The following is a 20,053-nucleotide window of genomic DNA, read 5'->3' on the forward strand; positions in this document are numbered from 1 at the left end:
CACAAAGATTACAAATGCTCAATACTCTCTAAGTATGAGACTTCTCAAAATGCTCAAGCACGCAGGCTAGAGTCTTCCAATGCTCAAGCACTAAAGCAAGAGTCTTCTAATGCTCAAGCACGCAGGCGAGAGGCTTCTATTCAAACAAAAATACAGAGAAAAATGTTTGACTTGAACACTTGATATACAATCAGTGGTGTTCAAAATTCAATGCAATAAAGACTCTAGACTTGTGAATTTCTAAGATGTATCAAATCAGTGCAGAAATTCAAGGTGCTTTGTAGAATCAAATTTGGCAGAGTTTTGGCGCTTTTAACTTGTGTTGATGTCTCTCCCAATCTTCAAGTCTTCACTCCTTTATATAGAGGTGTGAAAGAGACGTTGAGATTTTTAGCACGTCTAAAGAGTCGTTGAGTTCCTTTGATCATCCACCAGTAATCTTTTGCCTGATTTGGGTGTAGTCCTTTGAAGAATCAACTTCAAATTCATTCCCATCTTGAAGGAACATTTCTGCAGGCAGAGCTGTTGTCTTGTCTTGTAGCGTAGATAAAAACAGAGTAGTGGAGGTAGTGGTTGTACACTTGTACTTTGTCAACTCTGATAACGAAGGACAAATACTCAATGCTTTTCAAATGACCGTTGATACCTCCCTTTCAATTCTTTGTTCTTCTAGACGAGGTTGAAACGAAAAACAGCTCCTTTGAATCTTCAGTTTAAATTTACTGATCAATTGTAGCTTCTGGTGATGATATAGCTTCTGATGAAATCGTGCTTCTGATGGTCTTCTGCTTCTGATGAACTTCTGCTTCTGATGACGTCATTGCTTCAGAGGCACTTGTTACTTCATAAGCACTTCTTAACTTCAGACGCAGTTTTCTTCAGATGCTTTGTATTCTTTTGCTCTCCATTGTTCTTCCAAGACCTATTGAAATTGAATGACTTTGCATATGGTCCTGTACACTTGAACAATCATTAGCAATAACCAATTGACAATTTTTAATACCTTGTTATCATCAAAACTTATTAAGGTTTATTGTGAAACACATTTTGTTCCAACATGACAGAACCTAGCAACTTGCTTATCATATTCATTGGCATTGGAGTAGCTAGTAGGAATATGGTAGGCAAAGTGTAGTTCAAGAAACCGCTTCTACTAGGTGCTCAAAATATTCATCATCATATAATTAATGAATTTAAGAATTTATCATGACATGTGAAGTAATGACAATAAGAAATATCCAAATCTGCAATAAAAAAAATAAGAAAAATTCAAATATGCAATTCAGTTCTCTATGCCTAATCCAAACATGACCTTCAGTTCAACGAAGTGACAGAACCTAGCATTTCAAGTAATAACAATAAGAAAAATCCAAATATGCAATACAATTATGTGTATTGAAAGCAAATTCCAAAAATGTAATAAAATCAAAAGATAAAGTTTTAGTCCTGTATATAATTCTCAAATGTGTAGCGTATATCAGTTAGGTGCCTATAAATCAACACCGATTGCAATAATATTGAAGACAATTCCCAAATACGGATTAAAAAAATAAAACTGATGATATTTTATGAGAAAGGGAAACAAACCGATCCTGTGTTGGACGTGCTAGGTCTGATATAGCCCTTTTTGAATTACCTGAAAACAATTCTTATACAAAACAAAATTGATATTGATAAATTCAGATAATAAGGGAATGAATGAAATGAACCCAGAAATTCAATATTGAATTACCAGCTTTGTGAGCAGCGTTAACTGCTTGAGAGAGAATCCAGAAAAGTGCCGTCTGACAATGAACATCTCCCTTTTGGACCGGAGTGAAATGATCTAGGGTTGTGTTTCTATTTATATAAAAGGTGGTAAAAAAGTAATTTTTTACATTTGGGACGGATATGGGTATGGGTTCGGGGTGGGTACATATAACCCCGTTACCCGTCTCATACCCGTACTTTGAAATCGGGGAAAACCTAAACCCATACCCAAACCCAATCAAAACGGGGAAAACCCATCAAATCGGAGTGGGTATGGGCGGGTACCCACGGGAACGGGTATTGTTGCCATGCCTGTTTACATACCAAAGTTAGAATTGTTCCTTAAAATACCTATCCACACACTTACTTAAAGTCTACAACTTTAAAGTTTCATATGTCAACAATAAAAAATTTCAATTAGTATAAAAAAATTTACAATGTAAATCAATTATTTTGAAAGAATTTAACTGTAATTATAATAATTAAATTTTAAGTTAAATCTTTATTGTTTGTTAAAAATAATAATTATTTATTGTGATATTTTGATCCTTATACAGTGGAGTTTTAGAATTGTATGCCATTACATAATTCAAAGTCTCCTCATACTGTCTAGCAATTTTTTTTTTAGAAAAAGCTGTCAAGAGCAATTGAATACCAAAGTAATTGAAGGAGAATTTTTCTTTTCTTGAGAGAGGAGATATATTTTTATTTATTTATTTATTTAAGAAAGGAGATATAATTTTATTATGCACACTTGGGATCGGAAGTTGACTGCTAGGAAATATACCGTTTTTTCTAAACTTTTTTTGTCTAGCAGCCCTATTGACTAGAAAAGCAGCCCTATTATTTTTTCAAAATTCGATATCCGATGCAAGAATCAACGAGAAATATTGAGAATTTAGAGTTTAAATCCCAACTTTTATAAATAAAATATAATATTTTTATCAACTGAGCTAACCTTACATCAACACATTATTTGTAATTAATAGTAACCAATAATAATCAAAACGATTGTGATGTCACAATACGTAAAACTTCCTCCTTCAAGATAGTATATATAGAAGTGAATCCATACAAGAAGAGAAGTGAATCAAAAGACAAAAGAGATTCAAGAATGGAATTTCAATGGCTTTGGATGTATGCTGCCACGTTATTTGCATGCTACATTTTTGTTAACAAAGTTATGTGGAATTTGAATGAATGGTATTATGATCTTAAATTTAAAAACCAACAAAACCCACTGCCTCCTGGTGACATGGGATGGCCATTAGTTGGAAATCTTTGGCCCTTCTTCAAATATTTTTTATCTGGGCGTGCTGAAATGTTCATCGACAACATTGTTCTCAAGTATTTTTCATTTTTTCACTCATTTTGCTTATGCTTTTCTTTAATGCTTTGTTGGTTTAATTATACTTTTTTGACTCCCTTATTTTCTCAATTGTGATTTCATAGCCATCCTTCAAATTTTTGTTGAGTTAGTAATATTTACAGATGTGGCATCATTGTCTTGTCACTTACTCAAGGTGAAACTTAGTTAAATTTTTTTGGTAGTGGCCGAGGTTCGAACCCCGGATCTTGCATATTTTATGCATTGTCCTTACCAACTGAGCTAAGCTCACGAGGACAAACTTAGTTAAATTAAAATTAAAGAATGGAGACGCACCCTAAAAGAGCAAAAACAACAAAAGAAACATAAAAACAACACCAAAAACCGAGAACAAGAGGCAGCAGCACACCCAACAAACACCTGCAGGCAACAGAAAGACAAAGAGAACAGTCTGAAAGCCACACCGGAAAGGGAGGAGCGAGAAAAACCCCACCTAATCCCGCAATCTACCCCAAGAAAGTCAACCACCACAAAACCCTACCGACTCCAATACAAGACGGACTGTAGTTTACATGACTGTTTAATTTGCTTGGTTTTAGTTTATATTTTACGGTCATGCTAACTTGTGCTATTAGGGCACATGATAAGGTTTTCATACAAAGCAAGTATTTGTATTTATTAAGAAACATTAAATTTTAATTCCGTGATAAATAAACTGGCACAATTTCCAACACATAATTTATACTATTTTTGATACCTTAACATATGCCCTAAGGGCAGAAAATATTGAAGAATGAATTTAACTTGAAGATGCATTTCATAGACAGATCCTTAACGTGTTGGTGATGTTTCAGATTTGGAAGAACAGGTATTTACAAGACTCACTTGTATGGAAGTCCAAGCATCATTGTCATTGCACCTGATATATGCAAGAAAGTTCTGATTGATGATGTAAACTTTAAGCATGGTTATCCAAAAGCCACAACGATCCTAATAGAAAGTAGGATACTAAATAAATCACACGTACGTACCAAGCAATTAATCACAAGTCCTATCATTGGTAGGAATGTATTAGTAAAATACTTAGAACGTATTGAAGATATTGTGATCAACAAGTTAGAAGAATTATCCAGTATGAAACACCCTGTTGAGTTCCTCGTGGAGATGAGAAAAGCTTCTTTTAAATTCATCATTCACATTTTCTTGGGCTCTTGTGATCAAGGTACCGAAAAGAAAATTGGAGAATTATTTAATGTTATGAGTAATGCATTGTTCACTTTGATGCCCATAAATGCACCTGGCTTTGCTTTCAAGAGAGCATTAAAGGTTCGTTACTTCTATTTTCTATCCCATTTTCACTCAACCGTTAAATACTTCATCCTGCCATATTTATAAGCAAAAAATAACTTTTCATGTTCATTAAATAACCAATGAAGCCGGTCTATATATCGGTCATATACATTAGTTATTTAATGAATTTAAAAAATTGATTATGTGACCAGAGGAGTATTAAATACTCTCTCCTTCCCTTATTAGATGATTTAATTGACTTGACACATATATCAATCCATATTTTTTATCTTTAATTATCTATTTAAAAAAATTATGAAAATTTAATATTTTGAAAATATTCATCGAGAATAATCCAACATCTTATATTATATTATTTATCTTTTTTTTAGTGAAATTTATTTATCTTTATATATTAGTATAAAAATACAGTCAAAGTATATCATGTCAAAATTGTACATCGTCAAACAAGTCATCTAATAAGGGACCAAGGGAGTATGTTTCTTCTTTTTTTTTTTTTTTTTGACAAAGGAGGGAATATGTTTCTAATCACTCTAAATTTAGTATCAAATTTTATTGGGTCATGCTAACTTGTGCTCTTATGGCACATGTTAACCATTCCACTAATTGTAAGGATTTATTGAAAAAAAAATTAATATTCAACATTTTGAATAATAAATTAACACAATTTTCAATATTTAATTTCTATTATTGAAATTCTCAACATATATTTTAAGGAAACAAGTTAACATTTCCTAATTTTATGTTTAGGTCTTCTGAAAATTTGTTTCGAACTTGGTCGCTATAATTATTTTTTTTTGTTTTCAATTCTAGACCCTATTATTTCACAAAAGTTGATGCCGACGGTTTCAAGTGACTTTTTCTTATGACATGCCATTAATAAGATCTTAAAATATCATTAGTTTAACAAATCAACTATTTAAATTTTTAATCTTTATTAATTTATTTGTAACCAAAAACAAAACTTTATTAATTTATCTTTGACTTCAAATTGAAGATTAAATTGTTAAATTAAAATTAAATAGATAATTTTTCAAGGAGATCCCATAAAATGAAATCACTTGAAAGATGAAAAGTCAACTTTCGTATAACAGTAGAGTAAAATTGAAACGGAAATGCTTAATGGCACGACCGGATTTGTCGTAGGATCTACACGACTTTTGCATTCCATTTGATGCTATTTTATATATTTTTATTTATTTTTATTAAAATTTAATTTTAAAAAAAGAGAGCAAAGCCACGTAACGTGTCGTGTGATTCGTCGGTAGCTGGTTGTCGTGCACTTTTGCACTGCTCAAATTGTAAAAGGAAAATTTAAAGGAAACAAAATTAGAAATTTTGTAGAGGGTTTAAAAATAAAAGTTGGTGTATTTATAAGGACTAATAACATATTTAGCTATTCTTTCTATTATAATTATTGTTATGAATTTGTCTGGATTTTTTATTCTCACTTTTCATGGCTAATATAGGCGCGCAAGAAGTTTGAAAAAATAGTTCAATATATTATTCATGAAAGAAGAATGGCGACAAAAAATGGTGAAATTGGGGAAAATAATGATTTGTTAGACAATCTTTTGGAAATCAATGACGAAAGGGGTGAAAAATTTGAAGATAAGGATATTGTTGATTTACTCGTAGCGTTCCTATTTGGTGCTCATGATGCAATTGCAACTGCTGTTATGTGGTCAGTTATAAATCTTACACAAAATCCACTTTGTTTGAAGAAAGCCAAGGTAAATTCACTATAATTTGTTACTTTTAAATATTTTACATAGATTTCTTAAAAAAAAATTTTTTTGCAAATTTAAGTTACTTTTTTAATTCATTGAATAATTGATGTATTCGTCTATTTTTAAATTAAAAACATCAATTATTTAATCAATCTAAAAAGTCAATTTTTTAAAAAATAAGATCAGAGGGGGTATTTCATAACACCCTAATAGTACAAAAGAGATTACATCATCGCTGTCGTGGACGCTTATCATATTTTAAAAATAAGAAATGTAGTAAAATGTAATTAACCTTGATTGTCTCACAAGGATCTCCAATATGTCAATAATTAATTCAAAAACAAAAATTCAGAATTTAATTTATGGGGATTGGTTTGTAGAAAATAATATCTGATTGTGAAATCTATGCTATATATAAAAATAAAAATAGCCCTTTTAGAAGCAAGTTAGAGTGACATTTTTGTTATTTCAATTATACCTTTAAACAAATTTTTTGTTGGTGTTACTAAAAAAAAAAAGAATTTTTATAATATTTGTTATATTATTGTTGTCATGGAAAAAAATAAATATGGTTTGTTGATGTTACATTTGAAAGTTATAGATATCTATATTTATACTTATAATTTTAATATTTTTTTAAGGATTATAATTTAATACATATATATAAATTTATATAAAATTATGTTTGTATTTGACACGCAAATTTCTATAAAATATTATTTATAAGCTATACACGTTAGCACAATATGAAAGCGGAAAGACGGACACTTGAATGTTTATATTTTTGCTAGTTATCAATAAACTAAAAACAACAAATCCACTGGTTCAAAAGGTTATTTCGTTGAATCTATAACAAGTTCTAAAGGATTATTCATTTCAATATCTAGTCTTGATTTATTATCAAACAAATTTAACAAACGACAATTGATTTTATACAAATTCCACTGGATTAAGAATTACAACGTTCGATCAACCATGATAGTGAACAAGCGTCACAGTCACAAACACGATCAATGTCATGACTGAATTCAATCAGTCCTATAATTAAGAGTCATGGTTTCTATAAATTTATATCCGAACTAATTTAAACAAGTGATAAAATAATTCAAATAATGAATAATTCCACAAGTGCATAGTTTTATCGTAATAAAAATATCGATCTCGCAAGAACTTTTGAATCTCAAGGCTACTTTTTTTCTCCTAAGAACTTTTGAATAATTCCACAAATGCACAGTTTTATTGTAATAAAAAGTTTCATAATTTAGCGGCCCACCAAAACGTTTTTTTTTTTTACTCGGCCACTGCATTAGGGCCACCACTAAAAGAAAGAATGTATAAGTACCTGAAAACGCGAAAGGAGGTCACCACAGGTCTTAACCTTGAAACGGTTATTATAGAAATTCTTACGAACTTCTTCAACTTGAGCTCTCTCTTCTTCACTACCTGCTTCTGGATCCTATTCCCATGTTTGGCTCCCCACAGAATTGTTTGTGCTGAATAAGTATGGGTCATTCCCACCTTCTGCTATCTTCAGCTTCCACATCTTAATTAATTTCCTTTAAATTATTATTATTATTATATAGATAGATAGATATTTTTGGTAACAAGCTTAATTTGGTTCCTCAATCGATTGATACGAAGAAAATAATATTCCTATTGCCGCTACTCATAGCATTACTTTTTATTTTATTCTAAAAAAAATAAGGGATTGAGTACAACTTTGTCAAACTAATTTAATACTAAGTTGGTATGAATAATGCATAAAATATGTAAGTTCCGGAGTTTAAACCCTGACCACCACTAAAAAAGACTAATTTAAAACTATTCTTACATTTTGTAGTAAATGGACCATTTTATTTATTTATTTATAAGAGATTAATTTTTTTTTTACAGCAATTCATAAGAGAGTACACCCTTCGGTCACTGTTATAAGCAAAACTTTATATTTTAGATTCATTCAATTAAATTAATGATGTATATAGTCTTTATTATAGACCACATACATCATTTATTGAATGAATGAATCTAAGATGTTAACTTTTACTTATAATAGTGACCAGAGGGTATACGTATTTTCTTGTGTGAAGTTGTTCACGTAATTATGTTAAATTCGAGGCACAATTAAGAATAATGCTAAATGTCGCGAAACCCAGTGTTTTAAAACCTCAGTCGGTCCGACCGTGGCACCTCACTTAAGGGATATGGGTGCCACGTCAGTGAAGACTAATCAAAAGTGACATTGGGGGCCAAAACTGCCAAATATCCAATACATAGGGGGTTGTTTTGTATTTTAATTAGTTACGGGGCCAAAATCGCAACTTTTAGAAAGATAGGAGGCCAAAAATGCAATTAAGCTTATTAACTTTTATATTATGAAATTTATGTAATGACTTTTTTTATAAAGATTGGGTCAATAGTCATGCGGTCCGACCAGTGATCCATTGGTCTGACCACGACCCAGTGACCTAGTGCCTTGACCAGATCGACTACCGATCCGGGTTTTAAAACATTGGCGAAACCACATATCACGAGTACCTCACGAAATTACATTGCACCAGTTTGTATTCTTTGATTAATTTCATTTCTCTTTCTAAATGATGAGTTTTGTCTCTAATGCTATTTCACACCTTAATTCCATGAGACCACGACCACTTCAACTTAGTATATTCATGGCAGCCGGCATTGCATGCACTTCAAAACTCCATGACTTCATTGCAAGAAAGTCATATCAGATTCATGTGTATTAGTCAAATGAATTATGTATTAGTCATTGCTATTTTCATATCGGAGATATAGACAACTCTGACAACTCTGATCCAAAAATACGATAAGAGGTTAAATTAAATATTACTCACTCGATCCTATTATAAGTAAGTCTTTTGTTCATTTCACACATATAATAAGAAAAAGTGTATAAATTAAAGAAAGAGAAAAATAATTTTAAGTGTCTTCTTAAATATTGGTGTATTCTGCGGTATCATAAATGCAAAATAAAATATATTGAATTGAGATAAATGAAAGTAATATTAATTAAGATTATAATTGAAAAAACAATTAATATTATATTAAAAAATAAATTTGATCAATTTTTTTAGTCTATTTTATTATGTAAAAGATTCACTTATTATGGAACAGAGTGAGGGAGTATTCTATATCTAAACAAGGAAAGATCATTTCCAAAGCCGCCAGCTTTTATTAATTTTTTTGGATGTACTGCCATGATGAGCATAACTTATGTCAACTAATTAAAAACCATTTCTTACGTATAGTTAAAAGCGACGCATTTTATTTATTTATTTATTAATAATTATTTTTCTAGATAATGATTTTTTTTTTTGACAAAGATAATGATTTTTATTTTGTAAAAGAAAAGTTGTAAATGAGATTAATTATTGGTCACAACTGTTTTCTTGATGACTACGGGACAAATTATTCGCTTTAAATAGCACAACTGTTAAAAAAAAAGTACTAAACGAGACAACTCAACGACAGAGGAGGAAAACTTATTACACCTCACATATTCGATGAAAATTAGTTATTTTTTTAGGGTGATATTAATTATTGTTAAATGACAATGGAAACTTTGTATCCACCAAGTTATATGGTATCAAAAATTATAAGAAATCATTGACCTCAACTGTTTAGTCATAGTTGTCTCATTTAGGCTATGTTTGGTTTGCAAGATTGAGGAAGGAAAGATTGATTGTGGATGGAAAGTATGGAAACCAAAAATTGTTCCACAGTTTGGTTCAAGGGAACAACTGAAAAGGAAAGAAAGTAATGTGGAACCATGCCATGGAAACCTTTCTGCGCTACTGGGGAGGGAAAGCTTTGGAAACTACCATTTTTGTGTGAAAAGTCTAAAATGCCCCCAACTTATATTGTTTTTTTATTTACTTTTTACTATTCATTTTTTTTATAGGTTATAGCTATATTACTAGTTTGTTGTCTCCTCCTTATTTTTTCAACTCACTTTTTTATTTTTCTATGGCATACAATTAGACTACTCACACCTAGCCACAATATGTTTATGCTTTATATATATAATTGTCTTCAAGGGTATTTATGTCAATTAAAAAATATGGATCTTTCTTTCCTTCAACTTTCTATTCCACTTTCTTTTATACCAAACAACCAAAACAATCCCCTCACTTTCTATTTTTTTTCTTTCCTCATTTAATCTTTCCTTACACTTTCTTTCCTTTTACTTTCTTTGATCATCCAAACAAAGCCTTAGGGTATGTTTGGTTGTCAAAAGAAAGTGTAAAGAGAGAAGGAGGTGAGAAAGAGTTAGAAAAGAGAGAAGTTGATGAGAAATAGAGTAGATTTAAGATATTGTTTGGTATAAGAGAGAAAGAAGAGAAATAGAAGAGAAAGAAGTGTGTTCATTTTTGAAAAGACTAAAATATCCCTATACTAAAAAAGTTAATATATGATATTGTTATATTTGAATTTAATTTTATATAAACATTAATGTAGTTTTTTATATTAATTTAATTCAGAATTAATTAAATTGTGTACTTAATTATTTAAAATATTTGAATTTAATCCATTAAATTAATTATTCTTTACGTAGTCATGTAGATTAAATTAATTCATTAGTTAACTAATTTGTAAATTCTAATAGTTTAATTCTATTTTACAAGTGCTTAGTTTCCTTCTCAACCTGCTACAACGACAACAAAAACAACTAAACAAAATGATTTTTTAGTAAAGAAAACAAAATGATAAATAATACTAGTGGGCTACTGTACATATCATCAAAACCAGGGAGAAATGTGGAAAATAGGAAAAAGTTGGTGTCTCCACTCTATTTCTTCGCAATCATGGAGAGAAGTGAAATAGGTGTGGGTCCCGCCACATTTTGTCTCTCTGCTCACTCTCTCTTCTACACCAAAAACGAGAGATTCCCCATCTCTCTCCAACTTCTCTCTCCCCTCTTTCTCTCTTTCGTATCTCTCTTCTACCAAACACAGCATTAGTCGTCATCTTCTCATACTTGCTCCCACATCAACTATCTTCGCAATGCTAAACGTCTATTGTTCTTGACCTATATCTTTTATATTGAGTATATGATATAATTTACAGAAAATTGATGTTCTGACATACATAACTTCACAATAACACATGGAAATTACCTAAAAGTTCCCAGCGGTAGTTAACTACCATCGAGCAAGCCGACAACAGTTAACTGCCGCTGGTGACAGCGGTTATTAACTGCTGCTGCGTTCTGTTATATGTTCAGCCCAGAACCCAGCTTCCAGCCACTCTTTCATGTCTCTATCTCTCTAAAAATTTCAATTTTCACTCTCTCTCTAAAAAAAACTCTACCAAATCATCCAGAAAAATTCCACTAAATCACAAGTAAGTTATCACTTATGCTATTGTCTTAAATTTTAGTTAGTATATATGTTTATAATTTTAGTTGTAGTTTAATTTTTAAATTTTGATTTGTTTTTAATATAGTAATGTTGTAGATCTGAAATGCTATTAACAAATTTTATGAATACTTGTTATAATGAAGTTATATGGCTTAAATTTATATTTTTTTCGAGTGTTATAAAAATTTTAGGTTTTAATTTTTTTTTTAATATAGTTGTGTTGTAAATCTGAAATACTATTAACAAATATTATGAATACTTGTTATAATGGAGTTGTATTGCTTAAATTTATATTATTTTTTTAATTTTATACATTTTTTAGGGTTTATTTAGGATTTTTAAGGTTTATGTAAAATTTTCAGTGCAAGTGTTTGATGAAATGTTTGAATGAGTTATTCATTTATTATTTTTAATTTTTTATTGTGTACATTTGAAATAATGGTCGAGTGGATCGACGTGCATGCATAATTCAACGGCAGAGGTTGAAGGTTCGGTGCCTTGGTGTAACGTTAAGAGGTCTGAAGGATGAACTGAATGAATTCAACCAAGGAGTCAACCCCGGAGACACAAGGAGTGTGGAATATGTTCGGTATAAACATACAACACTCGACGATGGGAGAATATCATTTAGTTGGGTGGAATTAACGAACGACGAAAACGTGACGAGCATGTTTTGGGAGCACAACATGTTCCAGTGGATCGATATGCGGGTAACGTTGTTAAGATCAACTGAAGATATTATCAACAATCTAATTCCGCTGGAAGATCGTGATTAGGTAGGGAATTCACCTTCCAACTACAACAATTGTCTTACCCTAAAATGGAAATTCAAACTTGTTATACGCTAGTTCCCAAACATTCACCTGACAGTTCTATTGTTCCATTCAAAAGATTAAATTTATGTTAGGCTGGTTTAGATGAAGGTATTGAAGTGTCAAGGAATGCACCTCATTCTTTTGACACTTGAATACCATCATTTAAACCAAGCCTGTAACACCCCAACTTCCCAACAGTTATATTAATAAATAAAATCAGAGTTAAATCAACAACGGAGTGTTACACCGCTTTTCAAAATTTCTTAAATAGGATATAAAACTATTTAATAAAATATCCTTCATAAACAACAATAATTTGCAGCGGAAAATATCTTTCAACGTTAAACAACTTCCAATAAATCCTTGGCACATGGCCTCAACAAAAATATCTTTAAAGATTAAAATCAACATCAACAGGTTCATAATGATACATAAGAAATGAAAACATGACAACAATATCCCATCCCGTTACGTATCAGAGCCCTAAGACACTTGAGCCACCACTTCTAATATTCTTCAATACCTGCAAGTTACCCATACGAAGGGCAACAATTCCAAGCAGAAGGGGTGAGATTCACAAAACAATAATAATAGATATATATAAATCATCAACTAAATTAAATAACATAATTAACAACATATATCCAATAAAAATATTCATACTTCTTCAATTTTAACAACTCTTGCTAAATCAACCAACAATGACAACAACGACTCAATATATCCGTCAACAACAACGACCACAACATGGTCAACAACAACATCAACGACAACAACAACAACTACATCAACGACAACATCAACAACAACATCAACAACAACTACGACGTGGTACTATTTTCAACACATTGAATGACTAAGCATTCCGGGGCATAAGCCCCCAACAATTTGAATGACAAGCATCCCAGGGCATGAGCCCTCAACGGTTGAATGACAAGCATTCCAGAGCACAAGCCCTCAACAGTTTGAATGACAAAGCATTCCAGGGCATGAGCCCTCAACAGTTTCCTAATCATGAAAGGACTCAACTTGTGTATATCAGCATACAATTCAACTACGACAGCGACAACATAGGCAACAACAACGACCGTGTATAATAACTATGACTCACTCCTCAACTTGGTCAACATCAACAACCTATGACTTCGTTGCTTAGAACGACAACTCACCACTTACAATTAGAACCAACACATTGTACATTCTAATTGAATGCAGTTAAGTATAAACCAGCGATCATTAACAAACATAATCAATCAACAGCAACACAACAGTATACGACAGTATGATGTAACAATATCTTATACAATTCATCGATGTCTAGCATTTTCACATAATCCAAGTAATACTTATACAATTTTATCATATTAATAACCTCAATTTTCCATAACCAGCTTCACAGATCATCATTTATATCCTATACATCTTTCATTGCTATCCCAAAGTTCAACTCAAAACCACTCGTGCGACAAAGTCACATGAGATCCTAAACAAAGCAGTCTGCCAAGCACTAGCTCGCGAGGCGAGAGCCTCTACTCGCCACAGCGAGTTAGGGTAAAACACTCTAGAATCCATTCTGGCTCTATTCCGAGTTCAAACTCATTCTAAAACTTTGCCTAATCATTAAGGTACATGTTCAGGCCCTCATAAACACCCAAGGTTAAACTCACAGCTCAAAAACACGAAATCTTGCAAGCTCTCTGTCCACACTCGCTACGGCGAGTAAACTTGCTCGCTATGGCGAGCTGCGAAGTGCAACTCGCGAGGCGAATAACTCCTGCTCGCGAGGCGAGCGATGATCTTCATCACTCGCTATGGCGAGCGATGAATATCGGTACGGGCAGATTACAGTTTTTCTCAAAAATTCACCCAAACCCATTGTTCTAACCTTAAAACTGATTCTAAACATCAATACATGGAACATCTAAGGTCTGTTCATCATTTCCACATCAATTCACCCTAATTCCATCGTTTAATCATCAATTCTCAACATAACCCTAATTCCCAATTCTCCAAATTTATTCATAACTTTTGTTAAACAGAATCAGAATTATATAAACTAAAATCATTGCAAGTTAGCCTCACCCTTACCTTAGATAATCGAAGTCGCAGCCCTCTCTTGGTCTTCTCCCTTCTAAGGCTTTTTTCTCCCTTTTCTCTGTTGTACGTGAAAACTGCCTCTCCCCTTCTATTTTCTATTTCTTAATAAATATAATCTCTCAATATTCCTTAACTCCTCTTAATTCTATTAAATTCTAATTTAACCCCCAAACTCCAAAATAAATCCTAATTCTCACTTATTCTATTAAATACTAAAAATAGCCATTTAATAAAATACATCACACCACAAATCAACATAAATGATTTAAAAATCATATAAAATACTTTAAATCAACTAAAAATAATTAAATAAAATTGGGGCGTTACAAAGCCTAACAAGAATTTAATATTTTGAATGGAATAATAAAACTTCCGGGTGAATGTTTGAGTCCTGGTGTTTAGCAAGTTTGAATTTACCATTTCAGGGGCAAGACAATTGTTGTAGTTTGAAGGTGCAACCTGAATGTAATGTAATGTAATTTAATTTAATGTGATGTAATGTAATGATAGGACATATTTAGGAACATGTATTATTTCCAAATCAGCTATATAAATTATGATATCGAATTCCTTCATATATGATGAGCGTCACAGAATGCAACTCATTCTATATGTGATGACTCGTCTTATATGAATGAATTTGATGTGATAACATATCTAGTTGATTATGCATAATACATTGTGTTTTGAATGGACCAATAATTAATTAATTTATTCACCTTTTGAATTTATTTATTCATTACACAATTTTAATTATTCGAATTCACGTTAGATTTAATTAGTTTTTATTCGAATACACAATTATTCAAAACACAACTTTAATCGAAATATTCAAAACGTGACTTTAATCGAAATTATTCAAAACACAATTTTTATTTAAAACACCATAATGTCAAGGAAAATGTAGCAAAATGCGCGCGACATATAAAAAAACATAAAAAAATCAATAAACCTCAAATAGCAATTTAACCAAAAACCTAAACCTAAACCTAAACCTAAATTATCATAAAATCAAAACCTAAACCTAACAATTCTAACAACCTAAACTATCATAACATCATAAAATCCATAAAACCTCTATAATCGCAATTTAACAAAAAAAAAAAACTAACAAATCAATCACAAAATAGCAATGTAATAGGATGGTAACAACTTACTTGATATTGTGAGCGAAATAGACGTTGAATCCGCAACAATTGGGAAATTAGGCACCTCTTGAACTTCAATCCGCAACAATTGAGTTTTGAAAACTACTATGTTTGTTTTGTTCTTATAACAGAACGCATCGGCAGTTAACAACCGCTGGCACCAACGGCAGTTATCTACATGAAAATTCAAAACAACAATGATGTGAGAACAATGTTCTATATATTTATCCAATATTGTTTTAAAGGACCGATCGAGATAGACGTTACCTTGTCGAGATGCTATTCGGGTAAGTTTGATTTGTCCTAATACATACAAAAAAATCAGGACGTGTGTGGATAAACTCGATGAAGAAACTTGTTTGACTCTTTCATAGGCACAAACATAAATAAATAATGTTTAGTCACACAAACATCACACGTCTTTTCCTTAAACTACTAAATCACTTTATTATCAATTTGTTTTTTATTATTAAAAAAAAATTAATGTGTGTGCACCCAAACACTATTCATTTATGTTTGTGTCCACAATAGAATTTCCTTACTACATATCCCTTATGATATGTCTCATTATGAGCTGGCTACATATCTTCCATACATATTCTCATCACTTCTCTATCTAGTTAATTCATTATGCATGCTTCCATCCAACCATTCTAAATATCTGCCTCCTTGTTAATAGGACCATCGATAATTAATATCAATAGTACCTTGATGCAATTTGATCGTGTCGTGGTGTGTGGAAAAATGTCACCTTGATGCAACTTGTCCACACTTGTCCACTCCAAAATCACATGTATCAACGTGGAAAAATTCACAAAATTAACTGAAGACTTTTCGTACATCAGAGAGGACTCACAAAGACCAAGACTAGTATAAAAGCAGCTAGTCATCACTCTTGTGTTTTATGTACCAAACTCAAAAATCATACTAAGATGGCTGGCTTCCTTTCGCTTCCTAGTGTTGCTTCTTATTGTTCTCATTGTCATCCCTCAGGGTCTTGCACAATATGGACCACGTCCAACACCTTATGGAGTGCGGCAGCCACCAGATAAGAAGTTAACAGTGTACACACCTTCGATGAAAAAGACGCCGGTTGAAAAACCATCAGTGTACAAACTGATAGCGCAACAATTGATGCTTGTTACACAAGCAACATAAGCAGTTTTATGATTCTAGGGTTTATGTGAATTTGTGATTTGTGAATTATAGAGAGAATTGAGAGAAGAGAGAAGTTATGATGAAAATGTTATTAATTCTTATGAAAATATACAAAGGAGGTAGCTTATATACAATGTCTAGTTAAGTTGCTTGAAGCACAAGCAATGTAACAAACTCTAGATCTTATTTGCTAACCTCTAACAAACTTGTAACAAACTTCATAACAAACTACAACAAAGTGTGATTAATCACTGATTGTGATTATAACTAAACTAAACTTGAATTAAAACAAACTAACACAAACCATAAGTTGAGAAGCCCTCCGTTTTCAAGCCACCGGTAAAGAAACCACGGGTTGAGAAGCTTTGATATTAAAAGCTGCGTCGCCACCAAATTAAGTACCCCTATGCAGATGATGGCACTCATTTCTAAGGAATGCTATTAAGAAAATATGCCCTAATAAGTGATATGTATGTATATAGTTCCTGTCCTAGAAAATAAATAAACAATATAGTGATGTATATTGGCAAGATAGGTATTGCGAGTGTAAAATGTAGCAACAGAAAATGGTGGCTTTTGTACTGCAAATTAATAATAAGAACTTTATGGTTTAGTTGTTCTACTGTTGTTTTTTTCTTTTTCTTGTTTTGATTTGATTCACACTGGTTGACTAAATCGTGACACAAACATATTAATCTCAATATTGCCTTTGTTTAATACAACTTCTATAATGCCTTAACAAATAGTACTCGACTTAAATAAATAGTTCTAGTTGATTTATTGTATTAGGTGCATAATTCTAGTTGATTTATTGTATTAGGTGCATATATGTCAGTATAAGACCAGGCAGCAGCCATAAATTTAGAAAAATTAATTTAAGGTGTGTTTCTTTCAGCTTTAAAAAAAATCATTTCTGTAAAAATAATCTAGAGTTTTTTAAAAAAAATCTTAAACTATTTATGTTTGTTTGCTACCTAAAAAAAATCAATTTTTAATTTTTTTTTTTAGTTGTTCACGTGTTACCTCATTGTTTTGAAGAAAAAAAAATTACAATTGAAAAATACTAATATATTTTCATTTGAGTCAAAAATGAATTTTTTGATAAAATGGTTTTTCTTTAAAATCTTGAACAAACACTTAAAAATGAAAAAATATATATTTTTATAAAATATACAAAACAAATGCACGTTTATACATGTATTTTGTATTTACTAAACTAAGTGCTTCTAAACTATAACTTGGAATGTCATTTAACTTAGAATCTTTTGGAACCCTTGTTAATTCTAGTGAAAAGTTGGATAGAAAAACACTATGTAATAACTAGTGTGTGATTTAAAAATGTCTCACATTGATGAGCCACACCAACTAACAAGTGATTATATAAGGGTGGGATGACCTCCAAGGGTGTGCCTTGGGGTACCCACTTTTACGAATGGGTTGGTCATTAGAAAAACATACATATCACGCGCGCGACGACGCCTCTGTCCGCCCAGCTGGGCTTCGGCTTGTGTGTGGGCTTGGGTCACTCGTTAGCTTAAGGATTAAGCTGACTTAATCCTTAAGTCACTCGTTTTTTGTTACAAACTCTGCCTATAAAAGGAGAGCTCCCCCAACTCATTCTTTACACCGAAATTCACAGTTCATGATTCATTTGTTTTTCCTCTCTTCTCCCTCCTTCGACTTGTGTTGATGAGTCCTTCTTCTGCTTCTACTACTTTCTGTCCCTTCGATTTCGATAAAGAGTGGTCATGTACCATATTGAGTGGTTTTAATCGAATGATTGAGCCATATTTTTGAGGTGTATATTTTCGAACAATTAAATATTGTGCAGTACGTAATTGAATAGTGATATGAGTTGTTCTATCCTAGAGGCGGCGCGGTTGTTAGTCTACCTTGCACAAACTTGGATACGATCGCGAAATGTCTTAAAGAGAGCGACATGGTCGTGACTCAACCCGGTAATTTCTTCGATAGTAGTTTTTGATTTTTAAAACACGAAAATAACAGTTATAAGCCTTTTCTAAAAAATAACATGACTACCAACGAAATTACCGTGTCTGCAACAACTGTCGATTTCAACAAACCTTTTAAGTTCAATGGCAATCACTTCAAGCATTGGTACAAGAAACATTACCTTTTATCAGGGGCAAAATCCCTAAGAAAAGGACAGAATCCCTGGGAAAAAGGACGTTAGTGAGGGAATTTGCCAGGGGCGGAAGTACTGGCAAAAGCGCTCGTCGCAACCATTTTGCCAGGGGTTACACCCCTGAGATAAAAATGAGGGGCTCAACCCCTGGTATATGGCCTGGCTTTGTCCCTGTTATTATATTTTATCAATTGATAAAACAGATTTTAACATAGTTTTAATTTTTTTTTTTTAAAACCTGATTTTTAATACACTATTTTAAAAAACTGTTTTCCAACAATAAACCTTTTTAGTATATTATTTTTTATAAAGTATTTTTATTTTAAAACCAGTTTTTAAAATTAGAAAAAAAAAAAAAAAGCAGATTTTTAACAAACATATTTTACGAAAAAGATGATGTTTTTTTCTAACTACGAAAAAGGTTGCGCACGTCTTGAAGGTGGACATGCCAGTGATACCATTGCTTTCGATTCCGACGACATCGAATGTGATTTCGATTCCTACGGCGTGAAAATGGTGACGATAAGACAGCCACAGATACAGATGCTTCTGATCCTACTAGAAAGGCTGAGTTGGAAAGGTTTACTGCTGGACATGCTGAAATGGTGAAAAAGGCTAATATAGATATACTCCTCTGAAAAGAAAATGATTATTTGCGCAAAAATTTCATTTTGAACTGTCTCGCGGATCATCTTTACGATCTGTACATTTTAAGCTTTGATACTTGACCCTTGCCTTCAACCGTTAGTGTTCTGGATGAAAAATAATGAATTCAAATGTCTCTATTTATAGCAAATGATTAGGTAGGGTTTAGGAGAAGAAAAATGGATTTCTTGCACCGATCTGGCTTGGAAACAAGTTGCAGGTAAAAAAATATCCGCAGTTGCGCGCTACTAGCGCCTAGGGTGGTAGCAATACTACCTCAGGCACTAATGGCGCCTAAGGCAGTCCTCGGATGTGGAAAATATTTCGCTTTTCTCCCGTATCGATCGTTCTACCTTCTGGAAACTCCTAGGAACTTGAAATAAATTTTCTTCACTTTGTATTGTTTTCGAAGACCTTCTAACAACCATTAACTTCAATTTTCACATCCTTGATCCTTCATGTTATGTCTGATTTGTCAATTTACCTGATTTCTCACTACAAAAAGCTTAAAACACCTATGGAGTTGCATGGTCTAGGATAAAAGTG

General features: G+C 32.1%; 1 protein-coding gene across 1 annotated transcript; it reads left to right on the forward strand.

Moving 5' to 3' along the window:
* The first annotated feature begins 2,705 nt into the window (after window positions 1-2,705).
* Window positions 2,706-10,493, forward strand: LOC25491736 (beta-amyrin 11-oxidase). Its single transcript, XM_013599751.3, has 4 exons — window positions 2,706-3,096; window positions 3,931-4,402; window positions 5,857-6,120; window positions 9,801-10,493. The coding sequence occupies exons 1-4, from the start codon at window positions 2,864-2,866 to the stop codon at window positions 10,044-10,046; spliced, it is 1,215 nt and encodes a 404-aa protein (XP_013455205.2). The 5' UTR covers window positions 2,706-2,863; the 3' UTR covers window positions 10,047-10,493.
* Window positions 10,494-20,053: the final 9,560 nt, after the last annotated feature.

Source organism: Medicago truncatula, chromosome 4, assembly GCF_003473485.1.
Source record: "Medicago truncatula cultivar Jemalong A17 chromosome 4, MtrunA17r5.0-ANR, whole genome shotgun sequence".
Taxonomy (NCBI): domain Eukaryota; kingdom Viridiplantae; phylum Streptophyta; class Magnoliopsida; order Fabales; family Fabaceae; genus Medicago; species Medicago truncatula.